At 37.4% G+C, this 13,943-nt stretch overlaps 1 protein-coding gene across 1 annotated transcript in view; it reads left to right on the top strand.

Annotated features, from left to right (window-relative positions):
• RUNDC3B (RUN domain containing 3B) overlaps positions 1-13,943 on the top strand; it is a 53,564-nt gene that overhangs the window by 28,029 nt on the left and 11,592 nt on the right. The window contains exons 7-8 of the mRNA XM_086466681.1: positions 30-198; positions 5,898-6,055. Of these exons, the coding sequence (XP_086322807.1) occupies positions 30-198; positions 5,898-6,055 (327 nt within the window). The remainder of the gene's footprint in view (positions 1-29; positions 199-5,897; positions 6,056-13,943) is intronic.

Raw genomic sequence — 13,943 nt, 5'->3', positions numbered from 1 at the left:
TCACTTGGCTAATAAATATGATCCTTCAGTTCTGACAGCATCAGCAGTGATGAAGAAGAGCTAAGAACGCTGGGCAGTAGTGGCAGTGAAGGCAGTACTCCAGAGAACATTGGTCCTCCTTTCATCACGGATGAAAACAGTTGGTACAACAAATGCAAAAGGGTAGAACAGAAGTACCGGCTTGCGTTGGAACAGAAGGTAAAAGATTAGTTTGGGGGGGCAGTAATGGAGCCAAAGCTCTTCACCAGCCAACTGGTGACATATCCATTTAAGTAAAGGCACAAAAATATATTGAATATTATTTAGCTTCACATAAGTGGTCTTTAATTTTATGATCCTCAGAGTATCTAAGTATCTTTGCTTACTGATTTGAGGGAAAATAGGTTTAGGGAGGAAGCAAAGAAAATAATAATAATTCAGAGATTAGATTTCACAATCTAACGTGGAAGCTTTGGCTCCTTTTTCCAATCTCAGAGTTTTAGGCAGTGTATCTCTGAAGCTCTTAGATTGTGAGCTTGGAGTTAACACAATTGTTCACATGATTTTCCTCTTGCTTAGAGGCCATAGAATTTTATTGATGCAAGTGGACTGCCAGTTGAAGGTTTTTAATAACAGTGATGTTAAACTTTAACATTTAGTCTTACAGTAAATGAACATGATCAGCAAACTAATCTGTCTAGGAATGAAAAGCGAAACTATCTTCTCAGTGATACTGAAATGGGTTTTTAGAAAATACATAGTTTTAAGACCTGCGTCGAGCTAGAATGGGAAAGGAAAAAAAAAATTTCATATTAGATGGTATATTGAATGCTATTATAGAGATTCTCCCTCTACCACCCAAAATATTGTAAGTTAAAGGCAAAATGAGATATATATCCAAACTTTTTAGTATTTTAGTACTTTTAAAAGCAAAGTGCTTGTCAGTTTTTCATAACAGCGTATTACAGCTACAGAGACAACAAAGTGTATTAGCTAGTGGTGGAGAGAAGGAGGAAGACTGCTTATAGACACAGAAGAAATAGAGCACAGAAAAAGAAAGGAGAGGTCAGGAAAAATGAAAGAGATGAAAAATGAAAGACAAATGATTTATGTTTCTGAAGAACTTTATTAGTATTTTTAGTATTCATTTTTTCCTAGTGTCAGAATTTGGTTTTGGTGAAACTCTGAACACAGTATACATTATGAAAAGCTGGAACTACGTAAGGGTGCTTGGAGATGTAATTATTCCCCCTAGTTTAGGACATTAGAATCACAAGAGTATCTCTGCCTTTCTATTTTTTACCATACTGAGAAGAAAAAAGATTTTTAAAAGAAAGGCAGAGATGGGACCTCAAATGTATATTCTGCCAGTGGGGACTCAGTACATGTGGCCCAGGTCCTGGTATCAACTCATTCAGGCACATACTTAAATTCTAAGAATGATTCTTGGCATTGTTTTGGCCTGGGACAGCTAGCACTCTCCTAGATTATTTCAGGTCATGGTTTGTGATTAGTGCTTGTCAGTGATTATTCCAGATAACCAGTATGACCTCAGACAGGATCCTTTGGAACTTGAGTTTTAGTACAGATATAGCCAGATTGAGAGAATATACCTGAGGAGGAGTCCTGGCTATGTTCCGTTCATTAGAGTGAATGTAGCTGTGGATTGCTAAATGTCAGTCTTAATACAGAATGGGTAGAATCAAAGTTAGTTTACTTTAATGCATGTGAGAGAAACTAGTTAAAGTTTTTCTAATTAAGAGTGAAAAAGTCAGACTTACTGTGGGGTGATAGATGTAAGAGGTGTGTTTTAAAAATATGCATACAATTATTTCTTTTCTACTTTGGGTCCCTTAGACTTCTTGTTTTTGAAATATGACCTTAAGTGTTGGCATCCAGGTTGCTAGTACAACCTTCTCAGCCAGTGTGGTATCATTTTCCATATGGAAAGAACTTGTGTTCCTTGGCGCTCTCTCTGGTACAGAGGACATTTTCCCTGCTTTTGTAAACCAAAATGTGCCATTCAAAAGGAATCTCTTCAAATACTTAAACAAAATGAAAACCTTTCCCTCCCCACCCCAAGAGTTCTTGATGCACTGGAACGTATTCAAGACAGCATTTCATCCTTGTGTCCAGACAAAAACATAGGATCAGTTTGAACTCTGCTCTTCCCCTGCCTCCCTCCAAAGATTGTAAAATATCTTGGGATTTAGTGAGGAAAGTGTCATCAGCTCTGGAGAAGCATTGAAGAGAACAAAACAGGTGGATGGGTTTTTTTCCCTGGTACATGCAGGTGGTTCGTTTCCAAGGATACCCCATCAAAGTTGTGACAGCTATAGAAAAAATACTGAAACGTGGTGTCTGAATCCACTAGCCAGAATCACTAGGAAGCTTTGTGTCTGCAAAAGCACGAAGATCCTCAGTGGCTGTAACAGCAAATGGAGGTTTTGGTTTATTCATGAGTCTTAAGATCCAGAAGCATTTCTATTCCATGGGAAGTTATTTGCTGATCTGATACTGAGCATTTAAAGTTTTTGAGCATCATTATTTTAGCGAGTCACATTATTCCTTGTAGCATTCTCTTCATGAACTGTCAACTTTTATAGTCAACTAATGTAGGGGTGAATTCAAGTCAGTTTTATGATAACTCTTTGAAAACTTCGGTGCATTTAATGCAATTTTCGACATGATAACTACTCTACGATAGCTATTCTGACAGCCTTTGACACTTTCCTAATAGTCCTCCTTTAGAATGCCTACTTGACAATTGCAACAGCAAAATAACTCTTTGTTCCCGCAGACAGAAAATTTTCCATTGTCTTTTTTTCATTTGGGATGTTCCTGCCAAATTTTTACATAATTCACTTCAACTATACTGCAGCTGTTCTATTATAACTTGAACAAATGACCATTAAGAGATTAGATGGTCTACGGAGTAGAGCTCCTTTCCTGAGAGTTTCTCCCCTTCCCTTTTTGGGATCTTTTTCACAGCAGTAAGTTGCAGCAACAATCGACTTGCAGACAGTACAGTAGGTACCAGTTACTCAGAGACAGTGTTTTCTTTCAAACAAAGGGGCTTTCTGACATTCTGTGCATTGGAAAACTGGACATTTGTGATAAGAAGACCAAGTTGAAAATAATGTATTTTTAGTAACTGGTATAGTGAGTCTGATAGATCCTTCTTTTGCTCTGTTCACTTTGCGCAAACAATGGTAAATTCCTTTTGTGCCTCCTAAGTAAGTATATGTTCTGCAGTGATTAATAGCACAAGTGAATGATGTTTACCAGGGTCACAATGTGACAAGCGATTGGATTGCAGCTAGGATAAAGGTATCTGTATCTTCTGAGTTGTTTGAATGGTAGGATAGTGTCAGGTATTATTTTAGCAAGGTAAATCTCAGCGTTGCTTTATTGGATGTTATGCTGGTTTAGACAAAGAATCACTGGTTATCCTGCTGTCTTGTCTTGGATACTTGCCCAAAGTAGATGAGGGAAGAATAAAACCAAAACAAATATATATGCACTGTTTTTCCTCTAATACTTTTTTGGCCAATGCATATCAGCTGAAGGACTTCCTGAAGTTGATAAGGTTTGTCTGTTTAGTAACCTGTGATGGATCTCTCTTCCAAGTACTTGTCAAATATCGCCTTGACCCCACGTAAATTTTTAGCATCCAGACCATTTTTTTTGGCAAAGATTCTGCGTATCTTCCATCTGTCGTGTGAAAAGCCACCTCGTTTTCTGTATTCTGAATCCGTCTCCTACTAGCTTGATTTCATGATGCCTCACTTTTGTATTTTAAAAAATTATGAACGGTTGCTTCCTTCCTGCACTTTCCAGGCCACTCTGGAAATAACAATGAGTTTGTCTTTTCCAAGTTGTCTCTTGTCCAGATTAATGAGTCATAGTTTACCCATTTCTTACTTCTGTGGAGGTTATCCCTTCCCTATGGTGTAAACTCTTCACTTTTCTGTAGCAAACTCCTAAATTTTTGTGTACTGTTTATACTGGAGTTTTGTATGCTTTCACTGGTGAGATGATGCATCTCCGTGTCATTATAGATAGAGGTGTTTATTGTTCATAGTATTCTGTTTTGGATACTGATGCTTCATATCTAAAATCTTTTTGTAAAATGTTTGTTTGAAATGTCTTGGAGGCAGGAAATTTGTGTATATCCTAATGCATTACTTAGTACTTTCAGAAGTGCTACTTGGAGCTATGAGATGGACCTGAACAGTCAAGACAACAGTAACATTTAATGGGGCAGAACTAGGCATACTTTTTGAAAAGCTCTCAAGATTCTTCGGAACTCATACTGAGACTAAAATAAATTCCTATCAAACATAAATATATCCAGTGGATAAAACTGTATGTAGTCATAGAATCACAGAGTAGTTGTGGTCAGATGGCACCTCTGGAGATTGTCTAGTCCAACTCCCTGCTCCAAAAATGGCAGACTAGAGCAAGTGGCTCAGGGCCTTGTTCAGTTGGGCTGTGAATATTTCAAGGGTGCCAACTCCCCAGCCTGTCTGGACACCCTGTTCCAGTGTTCATTTGAAAAGATAAAAATTTTTTAAAGAAAAAAAAGATATGTTTTTTCCTACATTTAAATAGTTTCCTGTACTTCAGTTTGTGCCATTGCCACTTTTCACTGGATGCCACTGAGAAGAGTCTGACTCCATCCTCTTTACGTCCTCCCATTAAATATTGATACACATTGATATGATTCTCTTCCTCCCCCTCTTCCCTCCTCCCCAGCCCTGGACTGAGCAATCCCAGCTCTTTCTGCCTCCTCTCCTGTGAGACATGCTCCAGACCCTTAATAGCCTTGTGGTGCTGAATTATATCAGTAGCATTTTACCACCAGCTGATGTGAAACCTGTTTTCTTACTCAACAGGACTACACCTGTATGTGTATATGAGTCTATGAAAACTACCCTTTTTAATTTTATTTTTCTTAATGTGGGCACCTATGAAAGAGTAACGCATTTTTGCACAGGCTTCAAGGAATGTGCAAAATCTTATGCAATATAGACTTAATGTATCCGGCTTTAACTAAGAATTGATAGGAAGTTAATAGTATCTGACATGCCAACCTCTGCTTGGAGAAGAAAAAGAAATAGCTGCTTGTATTGTAACCAGATGTGTGATTTGTGAACATACTTTGTGAGCAGTGTGCCATCGCAGCTGCTGTTAAATACTCACATTGTGGATTTTTCTAAATGGTTAAATAGTTGAAGTGTGATTAGGACTGTCCCAGATCTTTTATAGTATCAGCTGGAAAAATGACATAAATGCACATGCACATTCCATCTGTACGTGTCCAATGTTAACAAAAGAAGCCATCTTTACCAGTTGTCCTATCCTACGCTTTCCTGTAGGTGAATATTTATTTCAATACCTTTCTTCTTGGTCATTTTAACGTGTGATGTGGTACTGCAGGTTTCAAAGAAACTTTAAAGTAATGTTGGATAATTTTTTATAATAATTCTGGTTTCCTTTTGTTAGCTGTGCAGGTCCATATAGATACATTCTACTCTTGTCCTTCTTACGCAATATCTAACATCCTGCATCTGTTAAGTCATAGAGTTCTGAACTTTTTCTTGTCCTAGTGGCTGTTCTATATTGGTTTTGAAAAATGAATTGGTGTTTCATGCTGATGGCATTCCTATCTCATTGCTTCATCCATTGTTCTATTCCTCTGCAGAAATATAAGTACATGATTTTCTTAGTACCTGTTAGGAAACATCACACTAATCTTCAGTCAATTTACTAGTATGTTTAAAAATTTTTAAAAAACCACCTTACAACAAAACCAAAGTAGAACTGTATACATATTAAACCAGAAAAATGTGAACATACATAATGAAAAGGTTTTTTGATAGTATGTTCTTTAAAGCTTTTTAACACATTTCCAGGGTTACCTTGAAGAATTGGTACGACTCAGAGAAAACCAGCTATCAGAATCTGTCTCACAGAATAAACTGCTGCTACAAAGAATTGAAGATATGGATCTAGCCCATAAAATGGAGAAGGAACAGCTGGAATACATCATTGTGGAACTGCAAGACCAGTTGTAAGTTAGTATATTGGAGAAACATTGTTAGAGCAGTATTACTTAAATTATTTAACTTAACTGTACGACATGAAGAACTTCTGGTCCTGTGGAAATGAGTCAAACTTCTTAAAGAAATTGATGTATTTTAGCTATTTTTCTTCCTGACTAGTCTTATATTCAGAAATGACTCCCCTGAAAACTGCAGTTGTGTAAGACAGAATAATTCTGAGATGAATTTTTTTTAGACCTGAAATAGCTTACAGTAAACTTGCTTAAATTTTTAACACATTTTTATAAAATGTTCTTTATATTTTATTATTTTCAGCTTTAAAGCTATCCTTAAAAAAATACAGAAAGCAGCTTCTTTTTGAACACTATTTTTAAAGTGTTGGGCAGGAGAGGAAAAGGAAATACTTATTTTCATTGTATAGATTCTATTTTATTTGCATGTGGCTCAGACACAATAGAAATTCATCTGGTAGACCTAAAAATATTCAACCAGCTGAAACAGTTTGCTACTCACCCTTGCTTCAATGCAAGACAAAATGCCGAAACAACAGTAGAAGGCTTAATTTTTTAATAGCATGTGTGACTCCTAATATGATAATATTTGAGTATTTTATGATTCTTAGATGGTTTCTCCTCTAGCCCTGTCTGTTGGGTAGGGAGGCACTGTCCTTTTGCAGAGACACTCCTTGGTAACATTTAAAGACCCAGATAGGTGGGAGGCTCACTATGTGGTGACAAATTGCCCCAAGACTGCTATAGCGCGCATCTGCCATAACTGTATGTTCTGTTCATAACAAATACAAGATAAATTATTTTACCTTGTATCTGGAGTAATATGTGTGTGTCTGAGCCCTGACGTAAAATGGAAGTTATCCACAGCCTTTGAAACAATCCAGGATGAAGAGAATATAGAGATGGCTTTGGGGTGCTTGGGTTCCCTCTCCTGATGCCTCACAGAGACAACATCCTAAAGGGGCTTTTCTGTGCAGTGAAAAGTACTTCCAGCTTGTAAGCAAAGCTGCTTCTCCCAGCCTAGATCATTTTATTGCCAGTCCTTGAAATGGATTTTATTAAAATCCTCAGGAGTACAGCATTTGCATTTTATTTATGCCGGTTTCAGAGTTGAGGAAGAAAAAGGATGTTTTTCTGAGTCTTTTTCTTTTTCTGGTCGCCTGTAAGCTTTCGAGAGAGACCTGTTCTTGAGTTCTTTTTGGAACTTACTGATATAGCTAATGATTCATGTTACACTTCTTTGGCCTCCCTGATTATTTGCGGGAGGTGAGGGGAAAGTGTGAGCTCATTTCAACCCACTCTGATACTTGGAAATTTTGAACACTCAGAACTGCTGTTACTTTTTAGCTAAGCTGTATGCAATCAGACTGTTCTAAAGTTCTTGATCTTTGGGGTTTGAGTTTGTTTGCTGGCTTTCTGATGTAAAGGCTCAAACTGTGGAGCAGTTTCTGTGACATCTGGGCAGTGTGTTCTTTTATAGCTTTTTGTGAGACACTGCAGTCAGGAGCCTGGGCTACACTAGGTATTTGGAGAGGGAGGTGTGATTTTTGCATTGTTACTGCTGGGAGTACCTGTCAGATGAACTCTTAAAGTATGTTACAAGCTCAATAGTTCCTTATTGAGGAGAGAGAAGGGAAGAAATATTCCTAGCAGGATTCTGATAGTCACCACCAGTCATAATTAACATGTTTTAATCATTCTTTCGTACTTGTTTTTTCCTTCTTTTTTTTAAATTTTTATTTATTCTGACCAAGGGTAACCTGGCAGCAGAGTATGTTGTATCACTAATGTGTCCGTTATGAGGCACGAGGTTTGGCCAATTGCTTTTTACGGTCCAGCCATTTTAGAATGCTGTTCACATAGTTCCAAATCTTAGTGTTTCACTCCTCTCCTGTTAGTAGCGCTTTGAAGTAGTGAATGTATGCTGTAGTCTTTTTGAGCTCTTTACCAGCAGGTATGAGCAAGTTTGCGATTGTAAATCTGCATACTCCATTGCTGTTTGTAAAACAGTTTGAGATCTGATTTAAGATCATTTGCTGTGTAGTGGAAACTGTATAATGGAAACTAAATAAACATTCTATATTTTCTTTTTAATGATGCTTTTCTATTCCACTGGTTGTGGTTGTTAAGGTAGCAAGTTCTACCACTTCAAACTTCTCTTGAGTAAGTATTTGTTGATGTTTCCAAATTAGTATTTCACAGGCATGCAAGTAAAAAATGTTTTACGTGTATTCTCAATGGATTTGGGAAGAATCTGGGTCTATGTCTAGGTCTGCCTCCCTCCTCCCTCGCCCCCCCTCCCCAAAAAATAAAGTGTGGGGTGGGGAATAGAGATCTTGTTTTCTTGGCAGTGTAGGTTGTTATTGTTGCTAATGTAGAAACCAGGTAACACAAGTGATCAACAACGCCTTGAGGTTGTTGATATAATATATTATATTATACTATACATAATCACAGAATGTTGGGGGTTAGAAGGGACCTTGAAAGATCATCTAGTCCAGCTCCCCTGCCAGAGCAGGACCACATAGTATAATAAATTAGATTACCTACAGAGAAACTTTTCCATATTCACATTTAGTAAGGCAGTTTGCTGTAAAGCGTGAAATCAATATGGAGAGAGGAGATTGGAGAAACTTGGAAGTGTTTTACTGCTGCTATGCACAACTTCCATGTTCTGCAATTTTCAGTATTCTTAACTTTATCTCACACACTTGAGTATCCAAACTACAATGAACGACACGGTTTTCAATTTAGTTAAGATCCATTTCATGGATCTCATTAATAGCAATATCTGGAAAATAGTGAAGCTGAAAATTTATTCAATTATTCACAAAAGAGTAACATTTTTTTAGTTTCTCTCAACTTAATTGGATTTCTTAGTAATATGCCCACCCATCTGGGGATGGGACATCTCACTTTGCTGGCAGGTGTCTGATGGCAAATCAAGTTGGAAAAGTGAAACTGCGATAGATCGTCAGTCAAACATATTTAAACTAGTGCACAGCTGATCAAGGAGAAGGTTCAGACTAGATATTGGGAAACATTCCTGTACTGAGAGGGTGGTCAAACCCTGGAACAGGCTTCCTAGAGAGGTGGTCAATGCCACAAGCCTGTCAGTGTTGAAGAGGTGTTTGGCCAATGCCCTTATTAATACACTTTAACTTTTGATCAGCCCTGAAGCGGTCAGGCAGCTGGACTAGGTCATCATTTTAAGTCTCCCAACTGGAACTGTTCTGCCATATTCTAAGAACAGCTTGCTCTTTTACCACACTTTCAGCATCTCCAGGTGGTGATATGTGTCAATTGTAGTAACGATGAGACATATTCATTTCTTTCCAACTGTATCCTGGAGTATTCAAAACAGAGGCAGCCATTTCTTCCTCCTCTAAGATCCTATAAAGAAGTGTTGAATGTCTCTTGAAGCAGAGACACATTTGACTGAGCACTCCATCAGTGAAAAAATTCTGAGCACACCCTTCAATATAGGTATATTTATTTATTTATAAATTATATACATGTAGTATTGTACTAATATATTATGTACACTATAAAAGATACACAAAAATAGAAATGAAAAGGATGAGATAAAGATGAAATAAACACTATTTTAATTTTTTTTTTCATTTATTAACAATACAAAAAGTATTTTCTTCCTGTGGCCCAAAGGATTATCTTATGCACCCCACTTTGGAGACCACTGCCTTGAAAGACTTGTTAGCTCAGTCAAAGAAGTGACTGGGCAAAATCTGGAACTGTTTGCCCACAACATCCTTGCATTAAAACTCTTTATCTCAGCTTAAACAGGCTTTTTTCCCCCTTAGGGTGATCCTTAGTCTTTCTTTTGACTCACACGCTACCTGTGTCTAAGGCAAACTCTGCCAATCTTTGATACTTTAAAGTTCAGATTCTTCATCTGAAAATGATATTTATATATGTTAAATATTGATGTGTGATTACAAGAGAGATTCCATCAGTTTCCTGCATAGTGACTCACTGAAGTTACAAAAGCTGATCACTTTAACAAAAAAAACTTCTTAAATAAAGTGAGAAGGAAAAAGGAAAGCATTGTATACAAAGGTAAAAAAAATCAACTTAAAATGCTTTAAAAGCTTCTTTTCTTCTGCTGTGATTTTTGTTGAAATTACAATAGTGATTTGCATAATGTTTACCAACATGGGTTTACTCCTAAGGTATTTTTCAGGTGTTCAGGCTGGTGTGCCTGGTGTAAGATGGTATGGCCCCTTTGTCCCAACAGGTGCAATATTTTAATTTTTTTTTTTTTTTCAATTTATCATATCTATTGCAAATGTATTTCTTAAATTTAGTGGCTATGCTATATTTTATACTGCTCTGTTTCTTATCTCCCTCTGCTGTTTCTTCCTGTAGCCCTGTCTTGTTCTGGTGTTTTGTGGAGGGAAGGAAAGTCAAGAAAACTCTTCTGTGTTTGGAATTCTGTCTTTGGTTATGGCACAAATAAGGCTCAAATTAAATTGTAGGGACGCTCATGTCTTACATTGTATTAAGCTTGTCTGTATAATTAAGAAATTTTTTTTATGTTTTAGCAAATCTTACAGCTAGATTTATATAATTTGTCGGTCTGCTTCAGAATTGTTCACTCTCCTCAAGGCCCAAACAATGCTTGTACTCCATTCTTTGTATTTTAACATAGCTGCCTGACAGACCCAACAGTACTGCAGTTCCTGTCTGGATCACACAAATGTCTGTGTAAAGACAGGAGATGACAGTTTGTTTTAACCCTGAGAGACCGTTTGTTTCACTGACAGCGATTACCGTAAACGTTCTGTGGATATTTCCACTCCTGGGTTGTACGCAGCCTCTCACTGATGCGTCACTGTTTTCCAGGTACTGGCTGTTGGAGTACTCTGTCCACACACTGATTTTTCCCTCGTTAGCACTGCATTGAGCTCAGGCTAATGCATCCTGCCTTTCAGGGAAGTCCATCAGTTGGTTCTCAGCAGTGCCTGAACATGACCACAGTAGTTCTGGGAGAGCAGCGTGCCAGAGGAAATCCATACGCGTTTAAGTCCAGGCAAAATGAGCTTCTCTGTTTCAAATACGCTATCTCCTATGAGCTCTATTATACAGTAGTTGAAGGAAAGTTTACTATATTCTTTATAGCAAAGATGATTCCTTTCCAAAGACTGATCATGCTCTGTTTGGTTAAAAAACTTGCTTATGAAAATATATCTGTGCTTTTCCTTGCTTTGTCGAGATTCTGTTTGTAAATGCTCTAGACCCTTCAGAGCGCTGCCACAAATGCTCTGTCTGAGAGCAGGCCGGGAAGGGTCACAGGGAACGCCCAAAGCTGTAGGGGATGTAGACTAGAACGGTGCTGTCAGGGACGAAGCAGAGAAAAGCTTGTCCAAGGAAGCAGAAGCAGAGGAGTCTGACCAAAGGCTTTGAAACTTAGCCTGTGTTTTATGTCTCCTTGTGAGTAAAACTTTAAATGTGTGTTTCCTGGCTTTGTAATCCTCACTCAAAAACTAAATCACGTGGAGAAATGGGAAAGATGGATCATGTTCTTATCACTCTTACCTTCATTTTCTAATAGCCCTCTTGTAAGATTTTTTTTTTTTTTTAAGAAACTGAATTCCTCAACTGCAGAAGTACAGTAAATCCAATTTGTTGTAGCTGCTTTATTTTCACACTGAAAGGCAGTGGGAGATTAAAATTTAATCTTTGATCCTCTTGGCAAGTTTTTTTCCCGAAGTGTCAAAACTGAGAATGCTAATCCTTCTTTCCTTTTAAACCTTACATGCATTCTTGCTATCAAACCATAATTCACATTAGCCACGCTTTTATTTGTAATGCTGCCTGTATGGCCTCTGTCTCCCTCAAGTTTGTAGCAGCAGTTTTAAATCCTTAGTATAACAGTCTGGTCTGCTTTCAGCTCCTTCTTTCCTCAACTTGTCTGCTCTTTTTCAAAGAGCATAGAAAAAATATTGCGTATTTTGGCGGGTGTTAAAACTGTTTTGTTTAAGCTGTGCTTTGGCTTTTGGTTTTGTGTAATTCTTTCTTTTGAAGTTTGCTGCAATATCGTGCTCCTGCTCTGTTTTACAATGGTGTGGATAGACAGCAGGAAGGGAGATTCTGTTTTCAGTGAGATGGAACCTGTGAAGACATGCAAGTTTTCTTCTTGTTTAAACAACAAGGAAAAGTTCAGGTGAGTGTAGTACATGGACAGACAGACTTCTGCAATTCAGAGCAGAGTGTACAGAGTGAGGCACAGCAAAGTACACAGAATTAAACAAATTTGCAGCAAGCTTCCGACATGATTGAGAAAGAATCTAGATTCTGAGAACCTAGATTGACTGCGTGGGTTTATTGCACAGCAGGAAGCCAAAAGTTTCTGCATTGATAGCAGCCTGAAGAAAAGGACTTACACAGCTAGATGCAGTAGATAGGGAGGGATTTATTTTTAAACCCTCATATTTTAATATCTCATTTGGAACTTTTCAAAAGGGGGGTTTAAAAGGTTTCTATTAAAATAAACCTTAGATTTTAAAAAAGTTAAAAGCTTTTCAAGTTATTGCTGTCTTCAAGGACAAGATGCGTTGGTATATTTACAGCAAAATGCTGGCTTTCTCCAAAATGGAAAATAATCATTTTTGTAAGGGGTCTCTCCTATGTGCTTTTTCTTTTTATTTTTTACTTGGTGAGTCAGAGAATTCTAGTGACTTTCCTTTGACCATTTTGCATACTTAATGGCATTACCGTGGCAATGTGTCCCCTTCTCTGATTCTCTAATGTGTAATACTAAAATCTGTTTTTACAGTGGGCATCCTTTCCCTTTTCTCCCATAGCTACACTTCAATGGATGAAGGCATTGCGTAAAAGTAGCAAGCAAGAAAGCTTTAAGTTACTTGGACATTAGCACTTCATGCATTCCAAATTCCGGAATTTTTATTCAATGTAAATGAAGTTGGGAGCAGGGGGAAGTAAGGCCTTTCAAAATAATAATAAGAAATATTGAACCTTTGAGGACCTCAATGCAATGCAGTTGCAAATGATGTGTATTCCCAGTAGGAGAGCATATCATATGGGTCATGGAGTTTCTTGCTTTGTTGTTATTACCTGAACTTACCTGAACTGTGGCAGGAAAAGAATACCTGCTTTGGCATAGTAATGCTAAAGGACCTATCCAAGAAACATCAATGTTTTCCTCCTTTAACTCCACGAAGAGAACTAGTTCGTGTCTAGAACAGGTGAACCTGACGCTTTGATTTCATGAAAGGGTTTGAATGACTTGATAGTTACTGCACATAGAGGGGATAGAGAACATCAGCTAAAAGATAGGGTAAGTAAATCATGGTGCATAATCATAGAGACTGAATTTGATCTGTTTGTGCCTTACCCATTTAGATAAATAAACTTACATTACCATTTTCTTCTGAGAGTCCCAATTTTTCTTGTTTCATTTCTTAATCCTCATATTCATTCACTGTAGATTTGCTTCTATATTCTGGAATACACTGATGGGAGAAGTTAATGCTTATAAATAAATGAGAAGAGTTGAGCAAAAGTTATTTTTATATTCTTCTAATATATATAATGCAAGATACATGAAGTTCAATACCAAACTAAATGGACTTTAAATGACAAATAATAAAAATTTAACCAATTTTTGCAAGGGTGGAAGTATAGTGCCAGGTCAAAATGGTGAGGAAAGGCTAGTTCTGTATTTGCAGAGATATACAAATGGTTTGACAAAAAGGTGAGTTACAGGTCAGTATGTGTACACACACAGTCGCAGAAATGTTTGTGGGTTTTTTTTTTTAAATAATGGATGTTGTTTCTAAATATAGGATACAACATGTTTTTCTTTGAAATCCACTTTTAAGGCTACAACTTTGTCTCTTGGGTT

Source organism: Leptosomus discolor, chromosome 6 (assembly GCF_034619465.1).
Source record: "Leptosomus discolor isolate bLepDis1 chromosome 6, bLepDis1.hap2, whole genome shotgun sequence".
Taxonomy (NCBI): domain Eukaryota; kingdom Metazoa; phylum Chordata; class Aves; order Leptosomiformes; family Leptosomidae; genus Leptosomus; species Leptosomus discolor.
The sequence above is the reverse complement of the archived record's forward strand: the minus strand, read 5'-3'. Positions and strand labels throughout refer to the sequence as shown.